At 46.7% G+C, this 18,647-nt stretch overlaps 1 protein-coding gene across 1 annotated transcript in view; it reads right to left on the minus strand.

The window, feature by feature from the left end:
* Window positions 1-7,872: 7,872 nt before the first annotated feature.
* MAS1 (MAS1 proto-oncogene, G protein-coupled receptor) overlaps window positions 7,873-18,647 on the minus strand; it is a 16,781-nt gene continuing 6,006 nt past the window's right edge. Inside the window, exons 2-3 of the mRNA XM_011934996.1 lie at window positions 15,999-16,205; window positions 7,873-9,023 (exon numbers count right to left, since the gene is read on the minus strand). Of these exons, the coding sequence (XP_011790386.1) occupies window positions 8,010-8,987 (978 nt within the window). The 5' untranslated portion in view covers window positions 8,988-9,023; window positions 15,999-16,205 and the 3' untranslated portion in view covers window positions 7,873-8,009. The remainder of the gene's footprint in view (window positions 9,024-15,998; window positions 16,206-18,647) is intronic.

The raw sequence follows: 18,647 nt of genomic DNA on the forward strand, positions 1-18,647 counted from the left end.
GTAAGTGTATTCTACCTGTGTAATGAACAACGTGCAAAATGGAGGCACCTCCACACTTTCACCAGTTTCCTTTGAGAACAATGTTTCTTTATATACATTGCTCAAAACTCATCAGTCAACATGAAACTGAAGTGTGTGCTAGTGTAGAAGGGGACATTTTGGGGGAACTCAAGAAGATGGCAGAATAGAAGATTCTCTGGAACCATTTCCCCCACAGAAATATATTCAACTATTCAAAGACAAGAACACCACCCTAAATTCACCAGAACTTTGGGGAGAAGCTGAGAAACCCCTGGGTCCACAGAATTGAAAGAGGCCAGAACTGGTAAGAGAAACAATCAATTTGGACTGTGCCACCACCCCCAGCGGGTATAACGCCACTCAGAGAATGTCTCCAGATCCATGTGTTCCAAGGTGACAGCAGGGAATTAGAGGTGAACATTTTACCTCCCCACTGATCCAGTAATCTTCATGGGACGCCCACTCTGGCCCCGTCCCACAGGAACCACTGGGAATGCCAGGACGGCTGAACGACCTGGGGTGAACTGGGAACACAAAGCCAAGCGCTGATTGTGGCAACAGGTGCACTGGTGCGCTCTGAGCTCTAATCAGTGGGGACACCATGGCGAAGGGACTCTCTGGCACAATCCACAGGGAGGTCCAAATCCCTGGCTGCATTTTCCACAGAGCCCAGGTATACTCGAGAGCCCTCCCCTGGCCTGGAAACAACAAAAAGCTCAAGATTAAGTTCTGATACCCACTTACATCTTCTCCGAACTGGGAAATGTTGACAGAGCAGCACGATAGTTCCAGGGCAATGTTTAAGTTCCAGTGCTCAATGCAAGTCTCACTCAGAACAGGAAGAAACAACAGACCAGAGTCTCAGTCCCAATACTAAGTGGCAAAGCTCTGACACCACCGAAGAACACTTGAAAAACTGGCAGAGGTGACTGTCTTCTCAATTGCACAGGGATCGACGTGAAGTGCAAGGACTGTGAAAACTCACGGGAGAACGCCACCATCAAAAGAGATAACAAAGCTGTAGCAATGGACCCAGAAGAATTGAAGATCTACAAAATGTCTGGCAGAGAATTCAGAATAATCCTTCTAAAGAAGTTCAGGGAATCACAAAAAGCACACATAGAAAACTAAATGACATTTGGAAAACAATCCAAAAACAAAATGAGAAATTTGACCAAAAAAAAAAAAACAAACCCAGAAACAACTAAAACTGTTGGTCTCCTCAAGAAAAGAGTATTTCATTTGTGCCTGGCACTGGCTGTTATCATTTGAATCATTAGTTCCATGTTGGGTAGGATCTGTAAGTCACTCTGAATCTGCTTTAACCATTCAACCCTTTGTATTAACATGTATATGTACACATTTAAATAATTAGTGTAAGAGGATCTTCTTATCCATGAATGACTGGTTTTAGTAAAAGATTGTTAAAAAGGAATCTTGTTAAAATGAGGGCCAAAATTTCACAGAAAATTGTGAAAAAAGTGAAACTAAAATCATGAAAATTCTTTTAATTTTGCTTTACTAAAACTCATTATAATTTCAACATGCCAATAATTTTAAGCTAATAAGACCCCAATAGTTGATTTTTGGCCTTCAGGAAAAGCTAATTCTCAGGAGACTTCCTTCCAGAACACAATCACCGTGTTGTAAAAAACCCAAACCACATCAAAGGGCCTTGTATAGGAACCCAGGTCCACCTTTCCAGCTGAGCCTCAGGCAATGACCAGCCTTGTGAGTGTACCACCTCAACTGCTCTGCCCCGTCAAGCCTTCAGGTGGCTTCTGCCTCAGCCAACAACTCACTGCAACTACAAGAGACACCAATGAGAAACTGAGCTCAATCAACCCATGGAGCCTTGAGAAATGATAATACATTGTTCTTTTAAGCCACAAAAATACTTAATTTTTTTGGCATAATTTTTCTTTTTCTTTTTCTTTTTTTTTTGTGATGGAGTCTCACTCTGTCACCCAGGCTGGAGAGTAGTGGCCCCATCTCAGCTTACTGCAACCTCTGCCTTCCAGGTTCAACAGGTTCAAGCAATTCTCCTGCCTCAGCCTCCCAAGTAGCTGGGATTACAGGTGCCCGCCACCACACCCAGCTAATTTTTGTACTTTTAGTAGAGATGGGGTTTCACCATGTTGGCCAGGCTGGTCTCAAACTCCTGACCTCAGGTGATCTGCTCACCTCGGCCTGAGGTTTACAGGCTGGGATTACAGGCATGAGCCACCGTACCCGGCCAATTTTTCTGTCTTTACTTAATGATTACTTTTGCTGAATGTCAAAAAGTGGGTAATTTTTGCAAAAATATCTAAAGACTTCAGCAGTTTTCCCAAGAGCCTCTCTTCAACATTTGATATTAAAACGCTTCTTTTTGGAAGTTTCCATCTCATCATCATCCTTGTTTATTTTCCTCTGATTCAGCTGCTAACTGGTCTAACTCTGCTCCATACTCTTTTATCAATAGTTGAAATGTTATTTTAGCAGTTCTGTGGCACCTCTCTTACCAACTTCACGGAATCCTGAATGTGCATCAAGATCATCAATTAAAGTTCGAGAACAGTTTGCATAGTGTTTACATTGACTCTCAGGCATCACAAGACTGATCCACAAAACTAGATAAGGCAGGGAGAGAGTGTAGTGCTAAGCAGGGGAAGGCCTGATGGTACCCATTTTATAAGTGATACATTTGCTAATGTTTCCATATTAAGGATTTTTGTTTCCCATATAACCTTGCAAAGTTAAACAGCCAAATGTTAGGTAAAGAGAAAAGAAGCCTCCTGTTTGTGGAGTCAAGCAAGCAAATACTTGATTGCTCCCACCTACTCCTTTCTTCACTTCTACCACCCACTCCACACCATCTCATTCAACAGCCTGAACACCTGGATGTCTTGTCTTGCACTGCACTCCATGAGAAAAAGCACAGGAAAAAGTATGTATGACTTGATGTGTTATCCTTTCCAGGAATGATTTGTAATTTTAGAAGAAGTTGAGTAAAAAGACAAATTTCAACCTAACAGAACTACTCTTCTAATGGCGAAATTGTAGGGACACTCATAAAGCATCTTCTTCTTCTTTTTTTTTTTTGAGATGGAGTCTCACTCTGTCGCCCAGGCTGGAGTGCAGTGGTGCGATCTCGGCTCACTGCAAGCTCCACCTCCCGGGTTCACGCCATTCTCCTGCCTCAGCCTCCCGAGTAGCTAGGACTACAGGCGCCCGCCACCACGTCCGGCTAATTTTTTGTATTTTTAGTAGAGACGGGGTTTCACCCTGTTAGCCAGGATGGTCTCATCTCCTGAGCTTGTGATCCGCCCACCTCAGCCTCCCAAAGTGCTGGGATTACAGGCCTGAGCCACTGCACCCGGCCCCATAAAGCATCTTCTAAGTGCTCCTTAAACAACTCCATGAAGGCAGCCAAGGATCCCGTCTCCATCTCCATCAGTCACTGGGGCTGTGAGGCACAAAGGGAGGGGATGGCTGCTGGTAGTTCTCCAGTTGCTCCTCTCAGTGAATACAGTGCTGTCTCCAGAGAAACAACCAGTATGTGTGGCCAGGAGCAGGCCAGTCAAGGCCAGTGGTGCTGTTCACCAACCCTCCTCCATCCTGCTTCCTGAAAATTCTGTCCTCCCTTATCCTGGACTGAAATTGATGGTGCAGGACAGAGAGGGAGAATTGCTGGAGAAATGCCATCGGGCAGGCAACAGAGGAAGGGGCTGGAGCATCTCAGCCAGGGTGTCACCTTAGCCAGGGAGGGGCATAGCGAGTTCCCCCGAGCACAGAGGGGAGAGGCTGATGTGCAGGAGATGTAGCTAGGTCAGCAGAGGGGATGGCAGGGATGTCTGGAAGAGTTCTTCCAGTTGCTTGTATTCCCCTTGTGTAAAGGGGAGCCAGCCATCATTTGCCGAAAGTGAGGAAGGGGAAGATGTGGAAAGTCTGGGAATGAAAAGGTATGGCACGGTTATCCAGGAACTCAGCTTCCAGAGGCTCTCCTGAGACTCTAACGCTTGAGCTGGATGTAGATGGATAAACGGAGTTTGCTAGATTAAGAAAAAGTAGAGCAATCTGTGCAAAGGGAATAGCATAGCAAGGGGGACAGGGTGACCAGCGGTGTCCTTCACTGAAAAAGGAGTAGGGGTGGGTCCAGCGCAGTGGCTCACACCTGTAATCCCAGCTACTTGGGAGGCTGAGGCAGGAGAATTGTTTGAACCCGGGAGGTGGAGGTTGCAGTGAGCCAAGATCACGCCACCGCACTCCAGCTGGGGCAACAGAGCAAGACTTTGTCTCAAAAAAAAAAAAAAAAGAAAAAGAAAAAGAAAAGGAAAAGAAAAAGAAAAAAAAGAAAAAAGAAATGGTGGAGAAATGAATGGGTTACAAGTACCTGTAGGATATTGGGTCAAAAATTCCATTAGATGGTTGGACACACAGGACTGGAGCCCAGCAAAGGGTTCTGCTCAGCAAATGTCTATTTGAGGTTCATTAATAAGCAGATGATTATGGATCAGGATCCAAGGAGAGTTCTCAGAAAGAGGAGAGTGGAGGCCCAGCCACTGAATTATGGAAAATGTGTCCATTTAAGGGAGGAGCAGTAGAAGTGGGAGGAAAGAAGTGAGAAGATTCCAATCGGGAAGACAGGATTCAAAAGAGAGCTGGAGAAAAATGTAGCAAACTAGACTCCAAGAAAAGAGATAATTTCAGGAAGACTGTGGGTATTAAATGCCACAAAAGGCCTAGGTAGAAAACAGCCCATCAGATTTGGCACTGTGGAAGTTACTCACCTTCCTATCTGGACCAATCTCTCTATGATGGTCAGACTGCAAGACAACTGGCAGGATGTTGAGGGGTGAATTGTGGCAAGAGTCAGGACAGTGAGTGTGGAAGAGCCTTTCCAGAAGGTGGTTTGGATGGAAGAGAGGGAGGAGAGACAGAAACTGGAAAGGACTTTTGGGACAAGGAATGGCTTGTGGTTAGGTGGAAGCAATTTCAGCCTATTTATATGTGCAAAGGAAACATCCCAGAGAGGGGTGCAGTGGATTCGACCACCACAGCAGATAAGCTGGGGCTACCGCAGTGAGCAAAGTTACATCCCTGCCCTCAAGGAGCTTATAGTCTAGCGTGAAGAGACAGAGAACAAGCAAATAAGCAAATCAATATACGGCATGACGAGTGCTGAGGAGAAACCCCAGTGGGCAGGGGAGGGAACAGAAGAGGCTGTGCGCAGTGTGGGGGTGGCAGGAAGAGCCCCTGCTGCAGTGACCTCTGCCACCCAATTTTGTTCCTAACACTTGTCAAACAAACTTGTGTGCAGCCTGGCGTTGTAGTTATGCTGTGTCTCTCTCTCCTACGACGCAGGACAGCGCTCCCACTTCCCCATCTTTGCCTTGTCCACATCATGGCGTTCTGCAGAGAAGGCTGTCCATGAATCTCTGTAGTAGGACTGCTACAAACCCTTCCTCTTCAGTTAGGACAGGCATTACCCAATCTCCTCCCCATCCCCAGCGAATTCTCGGAAGTGGCACCTAGTAACCTACAATGACTTAGGCAAATTGTCTGAATGCCTAAAGGGTACAAATTATTTAGTATTCTCTACACATTTGCAAATTTACGCACATCTTGTTTTAGTTTTAACCTTACAGTTCATTTTGGGAATGGATTTGGGGGAAGAGAGAAAGAAATTAGTCTTTATAACCCTGCCAAACTCTGAATCCTACCTCTTGGTAAGGCATCATTTTAAAAGGTTAGAATAACTTTTATATTCATCATCACATTTGATTTCCCAACTTTATCTGCAGAAAAACAATAAATGGGGGCTTCCTATTAGTTCACCGTATTTTCCTGAGGTAGAAATTCCTTGTATCTGATAGTCTTTAGGGTCCTCTTTGAGACTAAGATCCCCTTTGAAATGAGATGAGGTTGGTCCCCTTTCCCTACCCCAGAGGCCAGCACGCAGCACACACAGGAGAGGACAGGAAAGAGAGGGGAGTCGCTCTGATCTCCATATTCTGTTCTTTCCCAGGGAAGATGCTCTGTTTTCAACCAAAAACAAGATCGTTCTAAATGTCACTGCTCCACACCCCATCTGGGCTCCTGAAAGCAAAGCTGCCTTGTTTCTGAATCAGACGTCGTCACCCACTGAAAAGCCTCTGGCATCCAAGCTTGGCTGGTAGTGGGGTCCTGGCTCGAGGGGAGAGACTCATCTCCCTCAGCGAAGCTGCCCCCCATCATTTCTTTTGAGAAAGGAAGAGAATGGGGAAGGACCAGCAGCAAAAGAGAACCGTTTCATCACTGCCTATCTGACCTTTTAAAGAGCAAACGGTTAAAATAAATACTATCGAGCTCATTTCTATGGACTTGAACGTTTTACAACCTGTAAAATCATATGACATATTGCCATTTTGTGGAACTCCTAGAAGGGACAGAAGGAAATATACATCGCTATGCAGTCTATAGGCTGAGACGGGCTTCAGAGCTAAAACCCAGGACATGTGGTGTCTGCAGGGCAACTCATGGCAGGCAAGAGGCAGAGCCTGCCCTGGAGTGCTGAGTAAAGATGCTGAGGAAGTCATGCAAGGATCTGTCATGAGCAAAAATATCAGAGTCCTCCAGGATGTGTCCACATTCTCATTAGCCCTTACACTGAGCCTCCTTCCAGGTATGAAAAAAAAAAAAAAGAAAGCCTCAGGAGGAGAGGAGGCAAACAGGTGCAGAGACCTGCACTTGGCTGCAGGTGAGAACTCTGGCTATAAATAACCCACCGCTTCGTGGGGGAGGAGGATCCCAGTCATCACCAAGAAGTCATAAATTCAACTCCATTTGTAAAAATGTATATGCAATCAAAGGATTTCAAAACACAGACTTTCATTTCATCTAGTATTCCCACAGAGGGAAGGGAAGCCATGAGAAACTCCTCTACTGGTGGCCAAATGTTTTTCTTCTTTTTTTTTTTTTTTTTTTGAGACGGAGTCTCACTTTGTCCACCAGGCTGGAGTGCAGTGGCGCGATCTCGGCTCACTGCAAGCTCCGCCTCCCGGAGCCTCTCCTGCCTCAGCCTCCCTTGTAGCTGGGACTATAGGCGCCCGCTACTGCGCCCGGCTAATTTTTTGTATTTTTAGTAGAGACGGGGTTTCACCGTGGTCTCGATCTCCTGACCTTATGATCCGCCCGCCTCGGCCTCCCAAAGTGCTGGGATTACAAGCGTGAGCCACCGCACCCGGCCATGCTTTTCTTCTTAACCTGAAATGATGCACTAGCACGTGGCTGCTTAGATCATAACATCCGCAATGTTTTTCAATAGAGGGGTAATGCCATGAAAAGCTTTCATGCTGCAAGCAAAAAGAAGACCTTCTTAAATTTACATTCAACACGTAAAAACACATAATAACTTCTGTACATGATAGAGTTGTGTGTATGTGTGCTTTAGGAAACAAAAATTTATATTTTGTCTACCATTGAAGGGAGTGAGGAGAGACTGATGTTTGTTGAGCATCCACAATGTGCCAGGTGCTTTGCAAGCCTCATCTTCTCATTTCATCCTCACAGCAGACCAAGGAGGTATAGACTGTTGCCGTGACCATTTTATGAGTGAGAAAATGAGGCTCTGAGAGGTTTAACAACTTGCCTGAGGTCACAAAGGAAGCGACCCTTGTTCTTCCTGCTACATCAAGCTGCCTCCTCAAGTTCCAACAAATACTTTTGTTACCTTGTCCCGTACACATCTATAAATCTTCCTGCTCGAGTCATTTTTGTGGTTCATGGCAAGATGCTGCCAAAAGAGCTGAAAGAAATAGAAAGAGTCTTTATCAAGTACAGAAATGACAGGTCATTTCCAGAAGATACAGTACAAGAGTTCAATTTCATCATTAATTAGTATCTCATGCATATTGGATGAGATGTCCTTCTGTATCACATTCAGGAGACACTGAAGTTATATTCCAAGCACAGGCTAAAAATGACCTGTGTTCCACCATTGTTATCCACAACTTCCTTCTCAGTTCTTAGACAACAGTCTCAACTGTGACCGTATTACAATTGTCTTCCTGGCGCCGAGGTTGCATTTCATCTTTGAAAGCCCTGGTCAGAACAACTTTTAAGGACTCCTTGAATCGTTTCTTCTTACTGCTTCCCACAAAGAAGTAAATGAAAGGGTTGGCGCTACTGTTGATTGTGGAGAAGAGCAGGGAAATGTGGTGTAGGTTCCCAAAGGTTGACCAATACTCATAGTACAGCAGGTAAAGGAGTCTCATGGGCATGGCGAAGATGAGGAATATAATGATGGTGACCATGATGACTATGTACAGCTTGGAGGAATGGGAAGCCCACATGTTCTTCCGGATCTTCACGACCAAGATAGTGCTGGACACCAGCATGAGGGGTGTGAAGACCAGGAAGCTCAGGATGGCTATAAAGATGATGACTGCCCGGCAGTCACTTCGAGAGTGACTCTCTTCCTCTCTGTCGATGCACATGACATACTCCGTGGTGGTCACCAAGCAAGAAAGAGCCCACAGAAGGGCACAGACCAACGCCGACTGGTACTTGGGGCGATGGCATCGGTACCAGATGGGGTAAAGGACTGACAGGCACCTCTCCACACTAATGGCCGTCAGCAGATAGAGGCCCGTGTTGTAGCCAAACAGAAAAGTCACTGATAATGTGACAATTGTGTAGTAATGGCCAGAAGAAAGCTCATAATCTAAAGCATAGTCGATAGACAAGATGAAAATACAGAAGAGCAGTGAGATGTCCGCGATAGACAAGTGGGTGATGTAGACAGTGAAGGGATTTCTTCTCATCCGGAAGCACAGGAACCAGAGGAGAATCCCATTCTCAACAAACCCCACTGGGGAGATGCTCATAATGACCCAGTGCACAATGGGGATTTGCCGATGTGCACTCCCGACCGAGGTGTTCCTGCCGGTTGAGATATTCGTGGGTTCCTCAACAACAGATGATGTCACGTTTGACCCATCCATGAGGAGGCCTCAGGCTGGAACTCTTCAGGTAATTTTCTGTAAATGTGTCCAAAACAAAAACAAACACAAAAAGCCATGAAAATGGTTGGATTGATATAAAAGAGAAATTCAGCTATAAATCATAATCTTCATGTTATTAAAAAAAAGTTTAACAGACTGTACAGTTATCTTTTTCCCAGTGATAAGATTAGGCCTTTAGGACCTGATAAGAAAGAGAACTTAGACCTGATAAAAGAGAGAACTGATCGAATGACCCTTTTGGATCCCCAGTGATAGCCATTCACTCTATATCACTGTGTGCTTGTGGCTTAGCGCCAAAAAGGAGATGGCCAGGCAAGAGTGGCCGACTGCCCTGGGCAGGACCCATTTCCAGTTCTGGCCCGAGCTTTCCTAATGGCATTTTGAAAATCATTTCATCTTCTGGGCCTCCATTCATTTTCCTGAGGGACCAGGTTGACTGCATTAAGACTTGATGACAAAATGCATGTTTGGGCAATGCTGCCATTGCCATTTTTTAATACATGAAGTGCCATAAGCAGGAAGGAGAGAGAGTGCCTGGGACAATGGATTTAATACTGTACCAATATTGCTTAAAGGGTGAACAATCAAAAGGCATTTATTTTACACGGCTTCAATATCTGGGACAAAGCTGGGCACCTGCTCAGACTACATAAGCCAGGCAAGCCATGTGTGGAGTAGATGGAGAGCCCTAACAAGACGTATGTACGTCCCCACAGACCACAGGCCAGACGGTGCAGGAAACACCATCGCCAGATGCCAGACAAAGCACTCACCCGAACCAGGAAAAATGCTCAGCATTTGAGGCTGCAAAGTAAAGATTCTCAGAAACTTTCCCTCACATTTTACCAATTACAAAATGAACATATGCACAGCTCTGCCCTCTTGCTAAAACAAAACACCCTACCACTGGGAAGGAAAAGGAGGCTGTAAACACAGATCATTTCCCTTGTTCCAAATGTAACTTGTCCTTGGCTTTTAAACACTTTTTTTAGGCTGGACACAGTGGCTTACTCCTGCAGTCCCAGCACTTTGGAAGGCCAGGGCAGGGAGATTGCTTGAGCCCAGGAGTTTGAGAACCAGCCTGGGCAATGTGGCAAACCCCGTCTCTACAAAAAAATACAAAAATTAGCCAGGCATGGTGGTGCATGCCTGTAGTCCCAGCTGGATCCTGGGCCAGCAGGTAGCCTTTGGGTTGGCGAAACAGGTGTTTCCTTCCAGCAACGTGATCCAGGCTCCAAGGAGGCCTCTGCCTCCGTGGGCCCGATCACACCTCTCCCACTGACACTTCCCTCAGCTGTTCTAATGGGATGCAGGAAATCACTTTCACTGGAGGAGAGCTTCCTTTTACTTCATAATTAGAAGACAGAGACCCCGATAGGAACCCACACAGGACCAGAGCTCACATGCCCTGTCTTGGCTAATCAAAGGCCTGCTGTAGAGACCAGGCCTTGTTAGAAGTTTGCAAGTAAGACCACCATGTTCCCCCAATTCTCCCCCGCGACATTGATCCCATGCCAGGCACTGTTCTAGGCACTGGGACACAGCAGTAAATAAAACAGACAAAGTGCCAGCCTGCTGGAGTCTATATTCCAGTGGGGAGGCAGTCAGTAAGCAAAAAACAGTAACAGCAACAACAACCAAACTGACGTCAGCACATAAACAGTGCTACGGAAAAAAGTAAAGCAGCATTAAAGGAAAGGAGTGGCAGGGACCTGGGGGTTCCATTGTCCACAGAGTGATGGGAAAAGTCTCACTCATGAGGTCACACTTGGGCAAAGACACGAAGGAAGTAGGCGACCGAGGCCTGCAGGTTCCTGGGGGAAAAGTATTCCAGGCAAAGGGAACAGCAAGTTCAAAGTTCCAGAAGCAGGAGGCAGCCAGGAGTGAAGAACCGCAAAAAAGGCCAGTGAGGCAGGAACGGCCTGGCAAGGAGAATGGTCAGGTGCTGAAGGCAGGGGTCTTTGGCGGCCAGGTCCAGATGGGCTTTGCCGGCTGGGGCTTTTACTCCCAATGAGCCAATAAACCACAGGAGGTTCTTAGAGGAGGAATGTGGTTAACTTGGGGGACTGAGGCGTGAACAGCCTCAGTATGGCCTCTGCGTTCAGGTGACACTCTAGGGGCCACGGCAGGAAGGAGGAGGCCAGGTGGGAGGTGAAGGCACTGGCCTAGACACAGGGAGGATGTTAGCATAAACCAGGTTGTGGCAGAGGTAGTAATATCTGGTGGGAGGTCTTTGATTTGATTCACTGACGGAAGAGATATGTGTTGTGGTAGAAAGAGAGAATACGTGTTTAGCCATTTGCTGAATGGACAGGTGCAGGTGGAGTTGGTTAGCAGGGCCTGTGGAGTTTGAGAAGCCTGTGAGGCAGCCAGGCCATGTCCAGGGGAGGTCAGGAGCCGGGGACAGTTGTAGCCTGGGGATATAAATGTGGGTGTTGTATGCAAACAGGTGGAATTTGAAGCCATGAGGTGAGATGAGAGTATCTGTGAAATACAATTAAAAAGGAGAAGAGGTTCAAGGACTGGGCCTTGAGGCATTTCAAAGTTAGAGGCTGGGGAGATGAGGAGGAAGAAGGAGAGGAAACTGAGAATGACCTGACAGAGAGGCAGGGGGACAACTGGGGAAGAAGGGCTCCCGGGAGGCCAAGTAAGAATGAGTTGGAGGAGAAGAAAGTGTGATCAACTGAGCTAAATCCTACTGCAAGTTCAAGTGGGCTGAGACCTGGAACTTGATATTGACCATGGGAGTGGAGTCATTGCTGACCTTGGTAGGAGTATTTTCAGTAGACTGGACAAAACGAATGCCTGATGCAAGTGGTTTAGAGAGAACGGGAGGAGAATAGGTGGAGACAGTGAGTGTAGACAACCCTCTTGGGGGCTGTGGGGTTGAGAGGTGATAAACGGATAAGAATTATCTAGTAGAAAGCAAACAATTAAGGAGTCAGGAAGTAGGGGTCTAGAGCTGGGTGGAGTGGCGGCCTTGCCACAGCATAATTTATACCTGGTGAAGGGGAAGGCTGGGTGTGTGGCTGCAGATACAGTGAGGTGGGTAGATGTGGTTGTGTGAGTGCCCAAGGCGAGAAGTTGTCTTCTGAATGCACAGTATCTCTTTTTCAGCAAAGTAAGAAGCAAGGTCATCAGCTAAGAGTGAGGAGATGTTAAGGGTTTAAGGAGAGAGGGCAAGATGTGAAATAAATGAGGGAAAGAGAGGGCTAGGGACATATACAAAGTGCAGGATCTCCAGCCAGGCTAACCTACAGCCCACCTAGGCTAGTGCTCGGGAACCTGGGAGAGACCACTCAGCCTCACCCGTGCTTCGCTCCAGCTCGGTTCAGCTGACCAGGTGCCGGTATGGAGAAAGGGGAGAGTTGGATTTAACCAGGGCTGAGGTTTACCAGGCGGGTACGACACAGAGTGGGGGCCAAAGGAAGCAAAGCATGTAGAAGGGAAGGCCTACGATAATGGACTCTGGAGCCCAACGGGGTTGGAGAAAAGTGAGGGCACGAGGGAGGTAACAGACGTGAACAGGAAATAGAAGCCACATATCGGAGGTCCCAGCGGTGTCAGGAAATCATTGAAGTCCCCATACTAAAGGTACTGAAGGGGAAGAAGGAGGTGGGGGTTGGAGAACGTGGTGCTTAAAACTGAGCTTGGGGCAGTGTAGTTTTGGGGTTATCAGTATTAAGTGCAGAGCATGACCATGGAAAAGAAGGGCTGAGGGAGAGTAGAGGACAAGATCATTTGAGTTGAGAGAAGAACCTGGAGCCTCAGGGCTGGAAGAATTATCCACAGAGGCTGAAATTGCTGAGAAATAGTGTTGGAGACCAGGAATATAGTTGGCTGTAATCCAGGTGCTAAAATCATCAAGGAATTTGGAACAGCAGCCCAGGGGTCCAAAGCGACCACAGCAAGGAGGGTGGGAGGCCACACAGTGGCCAGCATGCACTTCAGAGCCTGGTGTTTTGTTGCTCCTGCTGCTGGTGGTAGAGAAGGAAGAAAAGTAACTCATAGTACACAAAAGGTAGGGGTAACAGGGGCCTGGACCAGCACCGTTCAACAGAAACACAACGTGGGCCACCTGTGTAAGCGAAGTTCTACTAGCCACGTTAAAGAAAGTAAAAAGAAACCAGAAAAATCCATTTTAATAATGTACTTTATTTAGCCTAATGTGTTTAAAATATTATTTCAACACGTCATCAATACAAAAAATATGGATGAGGTATTCATGTTCTTTTCTATGCATTAAGTGCCCCAGATGCAGGGGGTATTTCACTCTTGCAGGGCCTCTCGCTTCCAATGAGCCTGGTTCCCTATGCTCAGGAGCCTCATGTGGCTCGGGGCTCCCGTGTTGGCCATCACAGGTCAACAGCCATGGCAAAATCAAAGTCACTTATGCAAGGAAGCCAAGTGCTTTCATCTTTTAATTACTAACCTAAACCAAAGACCAGAAATATAAATTCAGGACCTAATCCAAGTTTTTGAGAATATTGACAAGATCATCTTTCTGCCTCCGGTCCATTCCCTGGGATCTCTCGTGGACCACGTCCTTCAGCTGCAGCTTCTCGCTATGTGGAGAGAGCTCTCAGTTACCCCAGGTCACCTCCCCTTCTCTGTCACCCTGCTTGCTCATCCTAGATTCAAGGCAGGCTCTATTTTCACCACTGACCCATCCTTCGAAGCGGCCTGTCCTACCCTTTCCTTTTACAATACCAGTTTCTATTTCTGTATTCAACTTTTCTTCTTTTCCCCAAAAGTTTCCAAATAAATTCACAAAAGTCAACTGGGAGAGGTGTTTCAAATTGTATCTTCTTTATTTATTATTATTATTATTATTTTTTTTAGAGATAGAGTCTTGCTCTGTTGCCCAGGCTAGAGTGCAGTTGTGTGGTCATAACTCATTGGAGGTTGAACTCCTGGGCTCAGGTGACACTCCTGCCTCAGCCTCCCAAATCACTGGGACTACAGGTGCATGCCACTACATCTGGCTCATTTTTTTTCTTTTCTTTTTGTAGAGATGGGGTCTCGTTATGTTCATAGCCAATACATATCTCCTTGTAACAGAGCAGAGTTAAAATTTTTTAATTAAAAAAAAATTTTGGGAGATAGTCTCACTCTGTTAACCAGGCTAGAGTACAATGGTGCAACCATAGCTCACTGCAGCTTCAAACGCCTGGGCCCAAACAATCCTCCCCCTCAGCCTTCTGAGTAGCTAGGACAACAGGCATGCACCATCACATGTGGTTAATTTTGTTTTTAATTTTTTGTAGTGTTGCCAGGCTGGTCTCAAACTCCTGACCTCAAGCAATCCTCCTGCTTCAGCCTCCCAAAGTGCTGGGATTACAGGTGAGAGCCACTGTGCCTGGCCTCAGAGTTAAAATTATATCTTATTGACTGTTGTGGATGGAATTGTGTTCCCTTCCAAAATTCTTGTGTTGAAGTTCTAATCCTCAATGTGACTATATTCGGTGATAGGGCCTTTAGGGAGGTAATTACAGCTAAATAAGGTCCTAAGAGTGGGGCCCTAATCCAATAGAAGTGGTGTCCTTGTAAGAAGGGAAAGAGACATGAGAGACCTCTCTCTGTGAGGGCACAGAGGAAAAGCCATGTAAGGACAGAGGGAGAAGGCAGCCGTCTGCAAACCAAAAGAGAGCACTCACCAGACCAGCCCTGATGATGCCTCAATCTAGGATTCTGGTCTCCAGAACTGTCAGAAAATAAATTTCTGTTTGTAAGTCACCCAGTCCATGGTATTTTGTTATGGCAGTCAGAGCATCCTAATACACCCACTAAACTGCAAACTCCTTGAAACCAGGACTTCATCTTTTTTGTGTCTGAATCTCCAACACTTGCACACAGTAAGCATTTAATAAATACTTATCAACCTGTTCCAAGAAATAAAGCCCATTATAACAGTTCTAAGAATATACTCTGCTTCCCCACGAGAGAAAAACCACCACTTTCCATGCAGGGCATTACACTTAATGAACACGGGTTTCAAATGGTTACAGCACAACTCATGAAGCACATACAGTATTCAGGCAGACAGACTTTGATCATGATGAGGATTTTAGTCATGATTGGAATGCATATAAAAATTCCATTAAAACTAGTTATCATTTAAAAACAAATCATAATCCTCCAAATTGTTTTTATAGCGGGGTTCTATTTAAACGAACACATTGCTAAAAATCACATTCCCAGTCTTACCCAACCAACTGAGTTTCGGTCTCTGAAGCGAAATAGCAGATGGCGAGAAATGCCTTGACAACAGCCGGCCCTACGTGCTCGCCACCCCAACCCTTTCCTCCCCCACCTCCTTGGTCATTTTGTGTATTCTTCATCTCTGCCGGTGGATGACTGACGGGGATATCTGAAGTTGGGAAGTGTGAGGAGAATAGAAGGGTAATTGCTGCTAGCTGACAAAACAGTCTAGCTCAGAATAATTTCGTGTTGGCTCAGTGAGCCTTTTCCAACAGCAGAGAGAAGACCACACAGTTGAGATCTCAGAAAACCATGCAGACGAGGTAGGCACTTGTACTGCAGGGTGAATCAGTAGGATAACTTCTCTCTGTGTCAACCCAGTTCTAGGACCAGAGGCTCTCTGCCCAGACATGCCAAACATTTTTCATTATCTTTTTTTTTTTGAAACAGGGTCTTGCTCTGTTGCCCAAACTGGAGTGCAGTGGTGCAATCATAGCTCACTGCAGCCTTGACTTCTTGGGCTCAAGTGATCCTCCCACCTCAGCTTCCTGAGGAGCTGGGACTACAGGCACTCATGACCATGCTAGCTAATTTTTGTTGTCGTTGTTGTTTATTTCTTACAGAGATGGGGTCTCACCATGTTGCCCAGGCTGGTCTCAAACTCCTGGACTCAAGCGATCCTCCTGCCTCAGGCTCCCAAAGTTCTTGGATTACAGGCATCAGCCACTATGCCCGGCCACCAATCATTTTTCTCGCACAGCACTTGCATTTGCAGGGATGCATGTCTACCTGGCAGTGATAGCCTGGGGTGGAAGGATAGTTCATCCTGACAGCCCTCAGTGGCCCCTGGAGTGGTCAGTTACACTGCAATGGAAACCTCAGTTGGGAACAGATTGCAAAGACAGACGAGGAGGTGACAGCACCATGACTGGTCAGCATTACTGGAAGCATCACAGAGCATCTTCCCTCCTCTCTTTCTTCTCACAAAAGGGATGTCTAGGGTGAAAGAAATAAGTTAGATTGTGAGAATATCGTGGTGTGGGGCTCTTGAGGCCAAAGCACCTTTCCTTCCATCCTAGCTTTGGAGCCTTGAAATCAGCTTGGGAGGCTGATAAGGATAATGTCATTGCCCCCTTTTTAGAGGGAAAAACCTAAGGATTAATAACCACGCCAGGCTCAGAGCCACCATGTTGCACAGCCCCAAAGGACCTACCATCTGCGTTTGCTCCAGTGTGTCCAGTGCTCTCTGGGTCCTGCAGGGCTGTAGTGCCCAGAAACTTATGTGGATCTTAATCACAGTGTTGGCCAGGCAGAAATCCAGGTCACTTGACTTCTGACCACAAGCTGAGATAGTAAGAAGAAAAAAGAAGGGAGAAGGGAGGAGAAGGAGAAGAAAGGAGAAGGGGAAGGGGAAGAAGGGAGAAAGAGAAGGAAGAAGGAGGAGGAGGAAGAGGGAGGAGGAGGAAGAGGAAGAGGGAGGAGAATGGAGGAGGATGAAGAGGGAGGAGAAGAAAGAGGGAGGAGGAGGAAGAGGGAGAAGGAGGAAGTAGAAAAGGGAGAAGGAGAGAGAGGGAGGAAGGAGGAGGAGGCAGGAGGAGGGAGGAGAAGGGAGGAGGAGAGAGCAGGAGGGAGGAGGGAAGAGGAGAAAGAAGGAGAAGGAGGGGGGAGGAGAAAGAGGAAGGAAGAAGAGGGAGGAGGAAGGGGAGGAGGGAGGAGGAGGAAGAGGGGGAGGAGGGAGGAGGAAGGGGAAGGAGGGAGGAGGAGGAAGAAGGACAAAGGAAGAGGAGGGAGCAGGAGGAAGAGGGAGGAAGAGGAGGGGGAGGAGGAGGAAGAGGGAGGAGGAAGGAGAAGGAAGAAGAGGGAGGTGGAGGAGTGAGGAGGAGGAGGAGGGAGGAAGAGGAAGAGGGAGGAAGAAGAGGGAGGAGGAGGAGTAGTCACAGTCTGGAAATCACTGTTCTATCAAACCCCTCAACTTCGCAGATTAGTAAGTGGTTGCTGGAGAGCCTGTGAGGCAAGACAACCTTCACAACTGGTTTGAGAAGCCCTGTAACCCAGCGTGCCTGATCTTAGCCCGGAGCTCTCTCCACTACACTCTGGGGCCCAATCCTATTTTTAAGAATTTACCTTGTATAGCCTCTCTATACTTAAGTTTTCCAATCTAGTCTGCCTCTAACCTTTCCTATTTAAGAAATTAAAGTCACCATATTGTAGGGAATATTTTTTATTAAGACTTGTTTAGGCTGGGCAGAGTGGCTCACGCTGGTAATCCCAGCACTTTGGGAGACCGAAGCAGGCAGATCACCTGAGGTCAGGAGTTCAAGACCAGCCTGGCCAATATGGTAAAACTCTGTCTCTACTAAAAATACAAAAATTAGCTGGGCGTGGTGGTGCATGCCTGTAATCCCAGCTCCTCAGAAGCAGAGGCAGGAGAATCACTTGAACTTGGGAGACGGAGGATGCAGTGAGCCCAGATTGCACCACTGCACTCTAGCCTAGCCAACAGAGTGAGACTCCAGCTCAAAAAGAAAAGAAAAGAAAAAAAAAGGCTTGTTTAATTTCTAGTTGTGACTTTGCCACTATGTGGTCTCTGCATGTGAAGTAGTCCACAGGGACTGATCAAACCACTGCTGCCTGTTCAGAGACTTCTGCCACTAAATAAATGATTACCCTGAAACCACCTTTGCAAAAATTATAACAATGAGAAAATTATGACAGTGTGAGACCTCACCTAACTGATTCCATCTTGCTTCGAAACTCTAAGCTGTCCTTGTTCATTCCTGAGCATAGGCTGAACTAACTTTGGGAGGCACTTAGTTTATAGTTTAACTTTGAAACAAAGACAGTAACAGCCCTTTCCCAAAACAAGCCCACTTCTTGCCTGGGGACCAGAATGCCTTTGTGAGAGTAACAAGTTAGGCACAAGATTCAAAATTATGGTTTAGGAATCATGCAACTAGAGGCCACAAGATTCTGTACCTCCCCGATTGCTCCTAGGGATAACATCACTATTGTAAAACCTAATATAAGGGCTCAAGATATTTTTTCAGACCCTGCGTTCTGATGCACCAGCTGGTGCAACTCGACTGGTAATCTGGCTCAACCAGTTCTGTGATCCCACCCAGACCGCAAGACAACTTGCTTCAACTTCCTGTGACTTCATCCTTCAACCTGACCAATCAGCACTCCCCATTCCCTGGTCTCCTACTCATCAAATTAATCCTTAAAAAAGCACCAGTCTTGGGCCAGGTGCGGTGGCTCACGCCTGTAATCCCAGCACCGTGGGAGGCAGAGGCAGGCAGATCACGAGGTCAGGAGATCGAGACCATCCTGGCTAACATGGTGAAACCCCGTCTCTACTAAAAATACAAAAAAATTAGGCAGGTGTGGTGGCGGGCGCCTGTAGTCCCAGCTACTCAGGAGGCTGAGGCAGGAGAATGG

This window comes from Colobus angolensis, unplaced genomic scaffold (assembly GCF_000951035.1).
Source record: "Colobus angolensis palliatus isolate OR3802 unplaced genomic scaffold, Cang.pa_1.0 Scaffold14, whole genome shotgun sequence".
Classification (NCBI taxonomy): Eukaryota; Metazoa; Chordata; class Mammalia; order Primates; family Cercopithecidae; genus Colobus; species Colobus angolensis.